Here is a 16,227-nt window from a genome sequence, read left to right on the forward strand (position 1 = left end):
ACTGAAACTCTCAAGTTTTTGCTCTGCCTGGTGCCAAAGGTCTTTTCGCTTAGCAGGTGACTTATTGCATTTTTTACTAAAGCCACTCTGACTGCTTCATCATTAGAAATGTTACTATTTGTCTATCAAAGCAGAACTCAATTTTTTCATGGCTTCACTCTGCATTGATTTGGTGTCACAAACCAGACAGTCCTTTCCCCTTCCTCAAACCCACGGTGGGCAAAGGCTGGTTGGTGGGTGGGGCAGCAGCCATTACTGCATAGAACAGACTGGGCTGTTTCATTAAGAAAAAATAATAATACTCTTCCTTTGGCATTCCCAGTTTGAGTTTTGGCAGAGCATTTTGCCTTTGAAAATTCATCAGCCACCTCTTTAGGCCTAAATTTTAGCCCAAATAAATTTGCCCAGCTGTTTCAATGAAAATGTAGAGGAACTGCAGAACAATGAATCTGGCTACTCTCTTGGAAATATTAAATGACAGGTCCACTTCCTTCTACTGAAGGCCATCTTTAATTCTTGGAAGTGATTACCTAGTGTTTGTTAAGCAGTGTTCTGCAAAATGGGAACTACCATTGCTAAATCTACTCTAATAATATTTTTAATGCCTTTCTTCCAAGCCTCTAGTGGAAACTTTGCCCCGTTTTCCTTTCTGTTTGAGAAATGTAACAAGCACCATTTCATTTCCTAACTCTTTGTAGCCACCTTTAAAATGGGCACTTGGAATTAAAGATGTGGCTGAACAGAATATGTCACTTGAGACTGCTAAGGCAATTTTGCTGATACCAGCTTTCCAAGTCCATGGGGCCTTTTGCTTTGCAGCAAGAGTTTAATGCTTACGATGGTTTAATAGATATAAAATCTCTTTAGAAAGAAAATATTTAGAATTGCATTAACTGTCATCAAATCCCTAGTTTGATGAACCACAAAACTCTGGAAGTGGAGGTGTCATTGTAATTTATTCCATATTGTTTTTGCAATGTCTCAATGTGAGTTATCAGGTACTTACATGGGAGGGATGCTGACAAGCCAAAATTCAAGGTTTAGAAATAATATAAAACTCCAGGAAGCATATGCACTAGTCATAGGGGGTAGTGTATGAATTTTCTGCCAGAATTATTTAGCATAAAGTTTTCTAGAGGCAAAGATAGGATGGTTTCTTGGAAGAGAATTGGTTCTTCCTTCTCTATAGATCTATGATTAGAATCAGAAATATAACTGATAAATTCTAGTTTTATTCTCAGTTTCAGAAAAACCCTCCAAAGGTACTGCCAGTTCAGTGGTCTTGAGATTACAAGGTAGAGACTGAAGATCAATGGAATGATTACGAAACCTTTCAAAACCTTACCATGTGTATGTAAAGCTGCTTGGTTAGCCACAGCCTATCGATTAGATGTTTTGTTTTGTGAAGTGGGACTCATTTAATTTCCTACTTGGTGTGTGCCAATCAATGATGATTCCCAGATAAAATTTGCATATTTCAAAGATAGACAATTTTAAAAATCTCACATTCAATCCTAAAGGATATTAAGAGCATAAGCTTGTAGATATCATGCTGCTGACAGTCTCCCCCTGCCTGTTATCTCTCCCTTAAACCCCCACATTCCCTTTCACCTCACACTCACAATGCCCAGAGAATAAGGCTTTCATCCTCTGGCAGGCTCAACAGAGCTTAAGGTGTGAAAATGAGGACTAGAAATAATTATCTAAATCATATGAAGATTATAATAAGGGACTCAACCTAATTTAATGAGGAGTGTAAACAGCAAGAGAAAACCTAAAGAGAATTATGTGGGTGACTTGAGAGGTTTAAATACAAGTCCTTAATTAGATTACACTTATTTACCTGGCCCACAAGTCAGCTCAGCATTAATTGGAGGAGATGATTAGTAATAAAATAAGATTCTGTCTGTAATCAAGTCCAACACTGCTTCCTTTCCTAAATAATGGAAGGCGTGAGCCCCAGATGTAGAATAATCTTTGAGAAATGACACAATGTTGGCTGCTGGGTTCATCTTCTTGTTGCTCTGTAACGGGGCCTAAAAAGTCACCTGGATTCCATTCTAGTAAAATAATGCCTAAACCAGAGCTTCTGCCTCTTATTATCTTCCCCCTTTGTCTCTATGTTCTGACATTTATGGGGCATCTGAGTGAACTGCAGGGTCTTCTGGTTGTTCGGGAACAGCTTTCTGAGGCTTGCAGTTTGGTAGGATGCAGCTTGGTACTGAACAGGAAGTCAGAATCCTTCACTTCTGTCAGCTTTGACCGTCTTCTTCCTGTGCCACAATTTTTCTCTGTCAAGTGCTGGTTTCACTGTGATTTTATGGGGGCCTGTCAAGCCTGGGAATGGGGGACCGAACACTACAAAGTACTCAAAAAGGCACAGAGAATGGCTCTGTGAAGCTAGGATGTAAGTTGACGAAGACCCCTTCCTGCTCACAGCTTTTGAGTTTCATCAACCTCATCAAACAATAGTGACTTTATAATTCTATTACAAAGTTCCCTTATCAATAGCTGGAAACATAATAATAATTAGCTTCCTTTCAATTACCCACATATATATATTTCCCAACAAAACATCTACTATAGCTTGTATTAGGCATACACAACAGAGAAGAAACAGAACTGACAGGAGTCCTGAGGAGGCTGGGTTCAACAACTATGTTGTTAAATAATTGTGTGACTCTGGGAAAATAATTTAACTTCTCTAGGTTCAGATTAGTCAGTGTTTTTTAAGCCTGACTGAACAGTAGAATAACGTGGGTAATTTTTAAAAAACTCTGGATGCCCAGGGTCTATGCCAGACCAATGAATGAGACTCTCTTGGAAGTAAACCTTGGGCATAGGTACTAGTGTGCTTGTCTCAAAAATTTGCAAGTTGAGAATCGCTGCATCCAATCTCTCAAGTGTCCTTGGTGGCTTAAACTCTGTGACACATTGCTGTACTGCCTGCATGATAAAACAGATACAAAGAGTGTTCCTGAGCAGAGAGGTGGCTCACATGGCCCGCAACATTGTAATAATGATTATGATTCTCGTTTTCTCCAACTTTATCCTCTACCCAAACTCCTGCAGTGTGTCTCATATTATGTCCAGACCACATTGGCAACACAAGGGCTTCAACTTGGCTTCAAAAGTTAATAAAAGTCAATCTTCCTCTAGAGTTTTCTGACCACTTGTTAAAAATCATTTCAACTTTCAAGTATTCTTGTTAGAGGCAGGGGACCGAAGGCATATTAAATCAGTTGGCCAATCTGACTTAAATCTTAGTGAAAAATTAACCATGCCTTCCCCATGCAAAGACTGGCACTCTTTAACAGACGGTGGTTGCTGATTTTCCCTTTCTACAAACTGTGCGCCAGTTCATTTGAGACGATAAGAGGTAAAGAAGGAACAGGTTGGCACAAAACAATTATCCTGTCAGATAAAATGAGACCTCTGACCTGTGGACAACTCCACCCGTTTGTCTAGACAGAAGAATCAGAATAATTGAAGGGCAAGTTTTCAAAGTGGACAAAATGCTTATTTATGTCTGGATGAATAGCTGGAACTTCCACTTGTTAAATATTTGGTAGTAATAAGAAGGTAAATTGGTTCTCATTTGGCTGATTAGACTCAGAAAGAAAGAAAAGTTTACTCTCGTAGTGACAGCTCTGAGACCATCTAGGGCAGCCATAACCTCTGAGACCTAGCCTCAGAGCCAGCTTTGTGGGCGCGGGACCAACAGTCACACTGTTCAGAAGGCCAGTGCTTAGGGTCCATTGCTGTGCACTTGCTGCCTTATAATTTGTAATAATTTTATCCTTCAATTTGTGTTTAGTTAATGAAGTTCAATGGGACAGTGGAGTCTTGAAGCTTCAGTTCACAGGTGGTCCCTGGTCCTACCTCCTTGCTGCCTCTCCAGGATGGGGAAGGTCAGGGTGGGTGTGTACCTTGCAGCATTTCAGGGTCATGATAAGGGAGTAGCCTTCTCTGTCTTGGGCTGGCAAAACCATGCTGTGTTTCATGGATGACTTGGCAGAAGTTCACCCGCCTTAAATACCAGCCATGTCCCAGTGTGAAGGTGGCAATCCCATGGCAGGGGTCACCCATCCCCTAAGAGTTGGGGCTGCCAGCCATCAGAAGGAAGGATTGATTTCTCTGTCCCTGCCAGGACCCTACATTTTCATTTTGTACTGGGTTCCACAAAGTATATAGCCGACCTTGTCTAACCTGATCACCAACAGACAACTCAGTTCCACAGAGCCATGTGGGGCCTCAGAAGGGCTGTTAGATCTAGTGTCTATATGTGTCCCCTCTGTAGAGCACAGTGGAAGATCTATCTGCTTCTTCGAGTCTTTCCTTCCACTGAGAAATATTGTAATATACATACAGTATATATTTGCTCTGCAATATGGAGAAATTACTTAACTATTAAGGGCCGCAGTAGGTAACTCTGTCATGTAGGAATAACAATACTACTGTTATAGACATAAAACAAGGTATCATAGGTAAGTACTTGGCAGTGCCAGGGTTGATGTAGATGTTCCATAAATTTTAGTTGCTATTATTGTGGTTATCATTATTTGCTATAGCTTCTGAAAGCAATTGCACAAGTATTTTAATACTATGAAGGACACACATTTTAATAAACTCGTTCGGAGTCTCAGTCTCCAGAGTTCTTAGGGTCTGTCAAATGCACTACAAATTTCCAAGAGGAGAAAAAAAAAAAAAAACCCAAAAAAGGAAAGTCATACAATGAGAAGGGATCTTGGTTTTGTCCACTGTGATAACACACCCATGGCAGCTGTTCAGTTGTTGAGGTATAACAGTGTCTCACTTACTGTTTTGCTGGAGTGAGTGGATACAGGAGGTTTGCTGAAAGTGGAAGTCTAAGTATGTAATGTGGTGATCTACAGACCACAGATCTCTGTCACTGATGGGCTGGTGTCGTGGACCCACCCACCTGCCAATGACTGTCACCAATGCCATTCACTAGAACAGAGCTGATTGCTGACTTATGCAGCCTGGCACCCCTATGTAAATATTCTAACACATCTTTGGACTCCTGGGAAGTAAAGGAAGCTGTTTCACTACTCTGTCTTTGTTATTTGTGTAAGTAGTTATTATTTTCATAAACATCTTGAGCACTAAGTGTATACTTTTAGTTTTCTCTCTAATCTTCATAAACATCAAATAAAGAAACTATGCCTGCTTTATAGATAAGAACACTTGAGGCTCAGCTAAGTTAAATGGTTTAATCAAGACTTCTAGTTAAACAGTGAGAGAGTGAGGGTTGAGATCCGGTTCTGTCTGACTTCAAGATCATGTATCTTAATTGCAAAGCCTCTCTTTCCAGCACAGCAAGTTAGCTCTCTGTAGGAATAATACCAACAGCAGGTAGTGGCTCAGCTTTAACACCAGACAGTATTCTAAGTGCTTAACATGTATTGGCTCATTTAATTCTGGAGACAGCCATATGAAGGAGGAATTACTATCCTCATTTTACAAGTGAGGAAACTGAGGCAGTAGGAAGCTAAGTAAACTGAGTCATATAGCCCGTTAGTGACGGTCAGGCTGTAAATAAAATGTAGTGTGGCTTCAAATGCTGTGGTCAACCAGCAGGCTAAGGGGTGAGAACTTCTAGAATATTAAAATGTTAACTGAAAAAGTATAATTTGACTTTCTAAAATAATATATAAGATATGTGCATTCAAATGAGTGTCTTTCAAAGTATTTAGTCAAAAGGTTTTTGCAATTTCTTTCAGAAACTGAAGCAAATAATAGTGATGATAGTACTAATAATATTAACAGCAGCTAGATTAATTTTATATCTATTGTGTGCCCAGCACTATGCCAAATGCTTTACATAAGTTATCTCATTTAATGCTTATGACAGTAATACCAACCATTTATACAGCAGAATAAAATTACTGAGGCTCAGAAAACTTAAGTAATTTTCTCTTTGTCGTAGCATTATATGATGGTTCTAGGTTAAACTTGTATTATCTAAATCCACAATCTACATTCTTCACTTCTAAACTCCTAATACTAATACTTCACTACTAATACTCCATTTTTATATTATCTAAATCCACAATCTACATTCTTCACTTCTAAACTCCTAATACTAATACTTCACTACTAATACTCCATTTTTAAAATATATTTTTTTAATGGTAGAAAACTTTATCTTCATAGAATAGACTGGACTTGTAAAAAACAGTATAAGTTACTTGTGACTAAGCTCTAGGTTTTATGAATTTCAGGTACTTCTGATTCATTTTCCATTAAAACCACCATTTGATGAAAATACAGACTTCTTTTCTCTTGCAATCTATACATTGTCTGAAATCAGTCCCCAAAAGACAGAGGAGTGCACATTTGCACAATGGCAGCATCATGGTCAGAGTCTCCTAAGGTGACAACGTTGAGGGATGCTCTCACTTACAAGCATATTCATGCTCCATACCTGCCACTAACTCTTAACAGTGGAAATGATGAGCAGAGGCTTATCATATGCCTACTGGGCTAACCACACGAGGCTTGTAGGCACTATTCAAGCATCCTGTGAAGGCACTGGGTGTGCCACTCTACAGTGATTCTTATCCAGCAAGCCACATCCTCATTTACAGCACTTTCCTTACAGGGAGACCTTGCATGACTTTTAACAAGTGGTTTCAGAGAATCTACATTGTGTGTGGATCAATTTCATACTGTGAACAGTGACTGTACTGAATTGGGGACAGTTAATAATCTTGTGTGAAAAAATGCATCTCTTAAGTGAGTGAGGAAGTTGACAGATTTCCATTTCCCTTAGTTTTGCATGGGCCAAGACTAACTCATTCTTTGTTTTCCCAAGCCTTGCTGGAGGTTGCAAATAGCATCATTTTTCTTTCTAAAATGTAGTTCAGAGCTGGTTTTAATTTAATATATAGCTCGGAATTATATTTCATAGAAAAGAAGTGTTAAAATAGCTCAGTCATTCTTGGTAAAGAAATTACTGCAGTGGCGGGGGTGTGAGGCAGGGAAAGGGGAAGAGGAGAGAGACAGGGAAGGGAGAGGTAAGAAAAGAGAAGAAAGAGGTGGCTTTATTGCACATTTTTAGACTGCCATTCATATGAGGTGACTTCCCTTGTGGTCTGGAGTATGCTTCTTTAAGCAAAATTTCTTCTCCAGACTTAAAAACTCCATGACACACCTAAGATCAGCCATCTCCTGCTCCACCCTCAGCTAGTTTTCTCTCTTTTAACAGTTAGAAGCAACCTTGTTGGACAATAGTGTCTAGAATTTTCATAATACATGCTAGACAAATTCTGTCAGTTAACTAGGAAGTGGCCCATGATGAAAGGTGAAATTTAAAAGCAACAACTCTTAGAAGTAACATTTGCATATTTCCTAAAGTTTCCCCAACTCAAAAAAAATGCTTTTTATGTGGAATCTTCTATAGAGAACATTATTGAGCACAGCTGCTTGGAGAAAAAGCACTTAATTTGGATGGCAATATTTCTCTTAGAACAAGGAAAGAAATAGGCGGAGTTAATCATTTCTACTTTGAATTAAGAGAAATGCTAGTTACCAACAGAACAAAACAGAAGTCTAAAGGCAACACATTCTCACCAAAGGGGTAAAAAAAGGAGTTAGAAAAATATGCCTTAATGGATGAGACCCAGAAAAGAACATAATAAACAGTGAATAACTATAGAAAGCTATTTTAAAATAATTAATAATAAGAGTCACTGTGTCTGTAATTATTTAAAAGTCACTAATTACTTTAAAAATCCCAGGAGGCAAGTTTTCTTTTCCCCATTTTATAGAGGAAGGGCTGAGACACACAGGGGCAGGCCACTCAGAGCAGGTCACCTCGTCAGACAGTGGCAGAGTAGAGATTAGGCCCAAAGACTAAATTTCAGGCTCTTATTACCCCTTTCCAGGACTTGAGATAGCACTTGGGAGCAACCGAATGGCTTTCTGATTACCATGGCTTTGTTGGAATGGCCGCCTCCTTGGAACTCAATGGTCCCAAAAGCATCGGTAGGGCTGAGTTGAGTGTGTTTGCTGATGGACCACTTTTCAGACTGGATGTCATTTCGGGAGAGGCGACTTTCATTTTTCTCGTTCTGAAGCACAGAGATACTGGGGGTGAGGCCAACATGCTGGCCTATCAGACGCCCACAGCAACACCTATAAGAGAAGAGGTTAAAGTGAACCCTTGGTATTAGTCAGTATTGGGATACACACTTAAGGCAACCAGCTGGAGAATTCTAAAGTCTGTGCCAACACCTGTCAGTCAATTCTCAGGTAGAATTCCACCATGTGGCTAAATCAGGCATTGGTAAACTCAGGCTTTCTATGATATACATATCTTTTCTTTTCTCCCCTCTACCCATTTTCCTTTAGCTGTGTAAGCTGTAATCTGTCTCCTGCCCTTCTCCATCCACCTCTTTTGTACCTGGCATTTTGTTCAGGATTGGACACCTGCAAACAAAAGTTCTCTGGATTTTTCTACTTCACACTCTGCCCATCTATCAAATCTATCAAAGCATGAAGGCCTCTGAAGAGCTTTGAGGGGGAGAAGTTTAATATGCACATTTAAATGAGGAATCTCACTTATATGTGTGTCACAACTGAACATGTCTCTTCCCAATTGACATTTGCTGTCAAATATCCAATTCTGAGAATAAAAATCTGCAGGCTTAAGTGTTCTTGATGAAACAATGAAAAAATATTCATGAGATATTTGAAAACTTAAACTTTGCTCTATCATGAAAATGTCCTTCATACATTACTATTACTACTTTTACGACTACTAGTAATAATAGTTACAATACATAGCTGCCATTTATTAAAAACTAACAATTTAGCATCCATTGTATAGATGAAATATTGTAGTTTTGAAGGTTAGGTAATTTGTGCAAGGTTACACAGTCTCTGAGACTCTGCAGCCTATATTTTAAACTGATTTCTTAAATTGCCCATTCATAAAGGCATTTCAGACATATATATGCTACTTTATCCCAAATGCTTTTTATCTCATATATTGTTGATCCTAAGGAAGGTAAGTAAGGTGCTAACAACATGCTTAAATGGGAATCTGAAGGCCTACAGTTTAGTTAGGAATCTGCTAGGAGTCTTTTATTTAAGTCTCTTTCTTTTTTTCCTATTGCAGAACATGTTGGTACAAATTAAGCATTTGGAAGAAGTACTTAAAAGGAAAAACCAATAACCGTAACAAAAAACATAATCCACTATTATAGACGGTGATTAATTCCTTCCACAATGGTATTTATGTTTTTCTTTACAGGATTTTAGATTAATAATTAATTGTAGGCCTGACATATATAGCGTGTAGAAATAAGATTGCTTCAAAGGTGTCCAAAAACAATATAAAAGATATTTAATTTGACAGTGTTTCCCTTGCAACAGGTCATGATTACTCTTGTAGGTTTTTTGTATAATTACTACTTCATGTTCTCAACACATTATAGACAGCAAGATTACCTATGGGGGTCTTTGGTGCTGGGTATGATGTGGACACATTCTCTTTTATAAAATGCTCTTTCTATCCAGGATTTCTGAGCCTGAAAAAGAAAACACACACACACACAAAAAAAAAAAAAAAAGAAAAAAAAAAGGAAAGGTGAATATACTGTGAAATATTTTTAACTAGAAAGCAAAATTTCATAATCATATGAGACTAGTATATCACAAATTGAATTGAAATTGTGATTATTTCACACATAAACACTAAATATAACAAAAGCAATTACTCCCCGTACATGCTGATTAGGTGATTTACCATCACAATACTGAGAATTAAAGGAACTGACCATAATAAAAAAAAGTTAGCAATGGAATCATATACAAATTCAAAATAGAAAGACAGTGCTATTTGCAGAAAAAATAAATTTGGAGGGATAGAATAGTGTGTTTGTAACCTTATAGAAAACAAGTATTCAGTAGTGGGAAGAAATGCATCTAAATAAGTATAAGGTTTTCACGGCTGACACTTCCATTAGATTTTCCTTGTAGAAGGAAAGAAAAAATGGCAAGAGAATTGCACAACTCAAAAGCCCTAATGTATCACTATGTTTTTTCTAATTAGTGGTGCTAAGTACAGGGGGGTGGGGAGGGGAGGAAATAAAAGCATGAGGAAGATAAATGTTTTTATCATAGTCCAAAATTTTACAGGTAATGCCTTTGGAAAAAAGTAAGATAGCACCATTTTTTTATGCACCCTACATGCCCTTCAGCAGAGCATATACAGCTTCTTAGAATGGGCACTGTTGGGTCCGTCCACCCAGAAGTCCTGCCACTGAGATTGGGTTCCCACATGGACAAAGGATGTTCCAAAAAACTGTACAATCTCTATTCTAAAGCAGTTGTCCATCCTGCATCCCTTCATGGTTTTCTTTACCAGTATTTGCAATAGCAGAGGAGTCTCCCATGAAATTCAACAAGCTGCTCAGAAGATTCCTTCTCTAAGCCTTTAAGATGGAAGTTGCTAGAGCAACCTGTAATGTTATTTCTACATCGTATCATCTTCTCTCTAATACAGCATCAGTACTAATTTCATACTCTTATATGCAGGGCTAAAGCACAACTGAGCTGTTGATTTGACCTGTCTCGATGGTATTAACTCTTATAAGCCCCCATGTGTTGAACCGTAATTAATCTTGACTCTGCCAATGACTCAGAGTCTATAAGCTGTGCTAAATTCTGATTGGTCCTCAGTACTTCAGTCTTGTACCTCCCTCCTCTCTCACAAGAGAAGTCTAGGCAAGCATGTGGCACCGAAGGCAGTAATTGCCTAATACTCATGACAATGCACATTTTACAAGGAGCAACATGAGCCATGGTTGAGGGGCACAAATAAACTGCATCCTGTTTCAGTAATGGTCACTATCACGTGGAATAATTTCTGGGTGTCCATGCATTGTCCACATGAAAAGGAATACCCACGCTGCCTCAGAGACCCTCAGGTTCAGGGGGGCCTCTGCATTCTCACACGACAAAGGTAACATTTGCAGGTTTGTCTTTCAGCTAAACATGAAAAATTCCCAATGTCTAATCTCAAATATTTTTCTTTTCAAACAGGTAGAAAAGGCTAATGGCTACCTCTTTGTAACAAAAATGAGCTTAGCAGCATAGACAGCCAGTCTTTATCTTTGTAAAAAGCCTGTTCGTTAAACTATTCACAGGCCATGATTTTTCTCTAGACACTGAATACTTTCATTGATAATATCTCTTGGCCGAAAGAGGGTAAAATGTTCTTCACTGGACATTTGAAACCAACTTTTCCTACACTTTAGAGAGCAGAAAAAAGAGAATTTACTTTCCTTCTCTTTTTGTGTTCAACTTTGGCCAGCATTCAGAAAGCTCTTTTGTGGAGGAGCATCTGGGAATTTTAGAGAGTGCTGACCAATGCTCCCTGAGAAAATGTGGGACAAGCTTTACCGTGGGTAGAGCATGAGGTCTGCATTTAGAAAAAGTGGTGTGAGTGGGACTCTGACCCAGAGAAAGTTACATGATTTCTTTGATCCTCAGTTTTCCTCATCTATAAAATGGAGACAGCACCAATACCTGAAACACAGCATTGTTATGATGATTTTGGGAGTACCACGCTTTGCTCCAAGAAGAGAGACCTGTCCAGGGTTGATTCTGGTACTAAAAGTTCAGATGAAGGCTCAGATGAGAGGACTATGAAATTGCTCTAGGAGACCCAACCTAAATTGCTCTCCCTTTGTGTTGGGGATGATAGGAACCCACAAGCCCTGGTTGGCCACTAACAAGGTAGATAGGAAGGTTATTTAACATTTTGGAACCTCTTCTATATCACGTGGATAATTCCAGCTACTTTGAAGAGTTGTTGGGATAATCAAACCAGATGATTCAGATAAAGTACCTGGCACATGTAGTAGGAGCTCAACAGGTAATAACAATGAATAACATTCAGTAAGCGTGCATCATGTGCTTGGCCTTGTGCCAAATATATTAATACATTGTCTCCCTGGATCCCATAAGGACTCTGTGAGGAAAGTACTACTTTTATATCCATATTACCAATGAAGAAATTGAGGCAGAGAGATGCAGCAATAAATTCTAAAGCCAGGACTTGAACTTGAACAGTGTGGCTTCAGAGTTCACACTCTTACCCATTCTGCTAAATTGCCATTAAAACATTAGATGTTATTGATATGACATACCCTTGTTATGGGTAGTACTCTCTGAGCATGCCCAGGAGTATCCTGGCATTTGGACAGAGCTGGCTCCCAGAGACAGGTCTTGGAACCAGTTCATCCTGCATCTTTCCCTTTCTCATTTCCCTCTTCTAGTCCTCACATGTGCAGGAATGAATACTCTGCTATGTCTTCTTCCTTTCTCCTTGGGGTAAAGGATGAAGGTGGGACATTAGGAAGACACCAGAATTCAAGAAATGGCTATACAGCAAAGAAATGTAAGCACAAGACCCCTCACTTAAGAATCTGTGCTCCAAAGACAAATGGATTAGACTTTTCAAGGACACCTTCTTTATTTCTCTTGCTCATGGATCCTATTGTTAGCCTGGAAGTTTTGTCAGATGATGGGTGGTAAGCATTCCTACATATGGATTGCCAGCTAGTTAGCGTTTCAGTAAAAAAGTAATTTAATTCGTGTGTAGTTTTGCTACTTAATTACCTTCTCAAAGGTGAAACGCTACATCATTGTTAGTGAAAAGATTGAGAATCATTTCTATTTCTTATTATTAGCAGATTAATCATTTCCCTTGCAAAGGCACAGAAAATTGGGAGTAAAACAAAAGAGAAACAGAACATTAAGAAATTTCCCCATCATTCATAATTAAATTGGATTTTTTCATTAAGTAGAAAAGTATAATACACAATAGAAAGAAAGCAGGTACAACACATGAGTTAGGAATTCTACAAAGTATCATGTATAATTACTATATTGTGAGCTTCGCTTTATCATGCTTTTATTCAGGTCTTTAGCATGAACATTGAACATCATGTGTTAGATTTTTAAATTCATTTTATTGGAGAGGGCATTTTGACGTTTAATCCTGGTTTAACTTGTTTCCTAAACAAATTCCTTTTCTTTGTTTGAAGGTTTTTAACTACTCTATAGGAAGCTTTATATTTTGCTTCAATATCCAACTCAGTTATCTCAGAATAGTTATCCTCAACGTTAGAAAGCATGAAATAGTTTTGATGTGTTATGTTTCTAGCTGACCCTTCAATTATCTTTTAATACAAAACTTTAACAGACATCATGTCTTAAAATCTTTTCTTTTTAAACATGTTTTGGAAGTCTCATGTACGCTTAGAAAAGATGCCTTCTATGGCCCCCAGCAAACCTCTCTGTATATTCTTCTCTAAAGGTAGAATGCACATAACCAAGACTGAGTTTGTGAAGGACTAGCTATTTTCTTTCTTGTCTTTCTGCATCATCAGTCATGTGTGATGTGTAATAGGGAAGTGTTTTTCAAAGGCTAATAATTAAAAGACATCATATTCAAAACAGAAATGAGGACACTCACATTGAACAAAGTATGATTACCCTCAAAGAATAAAGCAACTACTAATTTTGAAAGGTAAGTATACAGTCAATAAAACATCAAAATAATGGAAACAAAAGTCTGTAAATATTGCTTTAAAAAATTAAGTCATTTCATTTAAGCAGGATTCGATGGTTTTCACAAAGTCTTTGCTACAAATGTTAGTCCCCAAACTACTTTGAATCTTCTTACTATATACTCCCCACCAGCTATTGAATCAAGTTCTCCAGGCAGGAAGATTTACAAGCACATACACACAGGGTGTATTAAACTCATTTCCAAAAAACCTTGGAACGTGCTGTTGCAAGATCTCTTTAGCAGGGAAGCTTAACAGAAGGACAACCACTCAGACCAGTAATTGCAAGATGAGGAAAGAGTCCACTAACTTTATAGGAACAAATTACAAGAGAAGTTTCACAATGCTTCTCATTTGTCACCCTCTCTTATTTCAAATGTATACCCTGTCTTCATCAAAAAAAACATCCCCAACCCAAAGGTACTAAATTCATATGTTCATTTTGCCCTTTCCCTCCACGCCTCCCTGGGTGTGGATCTTTGGTCTTCCTCTAGGTCCCCAGATCCAATATTGAGAAGTTGAACAAGAGAAAAGTTAGCCGAAATCATTTTACCTGAGCACTGACTCTGGGTGCTGGCAAAAGCAGTCCCCGGAGCAGCTCCTGTTGCTTTCATTTTGCTGCAGCTAGGGCTGGTCATTCCGTTAATAATGCTCTTATGACCGCCCACTGGAAAAAAAAAAGTCACTTGTTCGGCTCTTCCCCCAAGAGACGTTTCAAGTAAGCAATGAACTTGGGCAGATTAGCCCCTTGGAATGTGCTGCTTCGGGATTAGCCTCACTAAGAATCCCATGGACATTCCCTCCCAGCCCTCAAACACTGCTTGATTTGAACATCTAATCTGACGCCAGAAGAAAAACAAATCCCTGGAGAGATCGGATTTAACTGGCACAGGTCCTAACAGGCTCCCCCGCCTACCCCTCCCTTTTTCTTTTTCCATTTTCAGAGAGAAAGCTTGTGAAAGTGTGATAAGGTGTTCTGAGTTCTGAAAGTTCAACTTTGGAAAGCAAATCCTTCTAAAGAAACAGTGTATGAGTGATCCGAGTGGCTGGAGCACACAAGCGGCATTGTTCCACCATCCCCAAAGAATGGAATGATAGCATTTCTTTAAAGAGAAACTGCTAAAATCTCTGAGCGTTTCAATAGAATATTTTGGTCCCTGAACATGAGCCTGAGAAGAATGAAGTTGGAGTTTGTCGGAGACCTTCGAGAACTTCTAAAATGTCAATAATAAAACTTGTCTGATCATACTTCTTATTCTGCTGCCCCTCTAGCAATTGCAAATGTATGATTAGAAACCTACAGTCCTGCTTTCTTATCAAAAAGAGGTGAGCTGTGACCATGGTAGCTTATGGATGCAGATCAAAAGCTGTGATGCCATGATATGTTTATTTGGGGTGGCCCAATGGAGAGATTCCAGCTGGTATTCAGTCACATAGAAAGGGCTCTTTCATGTATAATCCAAGAGTGAATATCTTAGATAATAGTATTCTTGACTGGATAAGTGAACAAACTGGGGGAGAAAAGAACTTAAATTTCTAGAAGGCAAAAATACTTTTTAAAAAGTGAATATATGAGCACTTCCTCTCCAAAGGACTTTTCTCTTCCCAAACACAGAGGTAAGTGCTAAGAGATGGCATTCTTCCCTTTTCTTGTGGATGGTAAACCTGTGAGGGCAATGGGGCTTTGGTTTTCATTTTTCCATAATCCTCTGTCAAAACACCTAGTATGTGTCATTTGGACACTCGATAAGCATAATACTGGGAACCGAATGACTTATTTCAAACTTGAATTAGGTCCTGAGCCATCTTCTTGGCCCTCTGCTCTTTCTAGGATTGATCTTCTTCAAACTCCCACATTTTCTGGTCTGTCACTTACAAGTTTTCCCCAGAGAAAGAAACAATAGACTACCTAGTGACTTTCAGCGGGGGAAACATTATGATAAACAAGAACCAAATGAAACATCAGACTGAGTTTAACACATGATGGAGGAAGTCCCTTTGCCTGTCTTCAGGAGTTGGCTACAGAATAACACGTGGTGACAGCCTTAATGACGTATATACCCTTCCTTCTCTGCAGCTGTAACACTCCCAAGCACTTATTCCAAAGGAATCATCAGAGATGTGAGCACACAGAGATGTTCACTGCAGTGTTATTTATAATACAGAAAAAGTGGAAACAAATGAAGTCTATCAATAGGAGAGGAATCAAACAGTGTTTCATGCCATTTGGTGATTTTAATCAAGTTTCCAAAGACTGCTTACTTACCTAGAGAAATAAACATTTTCATGTTGTTATGTGAAAAAAGCAGGCCATAAAATGTTAAGGGCAGAAAAATTATAAATTTTAAATAGATACAGAGGTGATAGGTCGGAAACATTTTTAAGGTGGTAACTATGTAGCTAATTTTTGTTTTATTCCTTTTGCCTTTCCATGTTTTCCAAAGTTTTCTTCTGTAACCATATTTATAGTCAGAAACTATATTTTATATAGTCAGAAAATATTTTTTCAACTGTCAAGCTTGACCATATGATAATAGGTTATTGGGGATGAGTATCTCAGGAAGAGATGAAGCAAGGAGAATTAAGTAAAAAGATAGAGGGATTCAGTGGGGACGATTTG

The 16,227-nt window shown here is 38.5% G+C and overlaps 1 protein-coding gene across 8 annotated transcripts in view; it reads right to left on the reverse strand.

The window, feature by feature from the left end:
• TRPM3 (transient receptor potential cation channel subfamily M member 3) overlaps positions 1-14,227 on the reverse strand; it is a 321,580-nt gene extending 307,353 nt beyond the window's left edge. For all 8 annotated transcript variants that reach the window (XM_077966203.1, XM_077966202.1, XM_077966201.1 and 5 more), the window contains exons 1-3: positions 14,161-14,227; positions 9,478-9,557; positions 7,956-8,160 (exon numbers count right to left, since the gene is read on the reverse strand). In XM_077966203.1, coding sequence (XP_077822329.1) covers positions 7,956-7,958 — 3 coding nt within the window. In that variant the 5' untranslated portion in view covers positions 7,959-8,160; positions 9,478-9,557; positions 14,161-14,227. The remainder of the gene's footprint in view (positions 1-7,955; positions 8,161-9,477; positions 9,558-14,160) is intronic.
• Positions 14,228-16,227: the final 2,000 nt, after the last annotated feature.

Source organism: Macaca mulatta, chromosome 15 (assembly GCF_049350105.2).
Source record: "Macaca mulatta isolate MMU2019108-1 chromosome 15, T2T-MMU8v2.0, whole genome shotgun sequence".
Classification (NCBI taxonomy): domain Eukaryota; kingdom Metazoa; phylum Chordata; class Mammalia; order Primates; family Cercopithecidae; genus Macaca; species Macaca mulatta.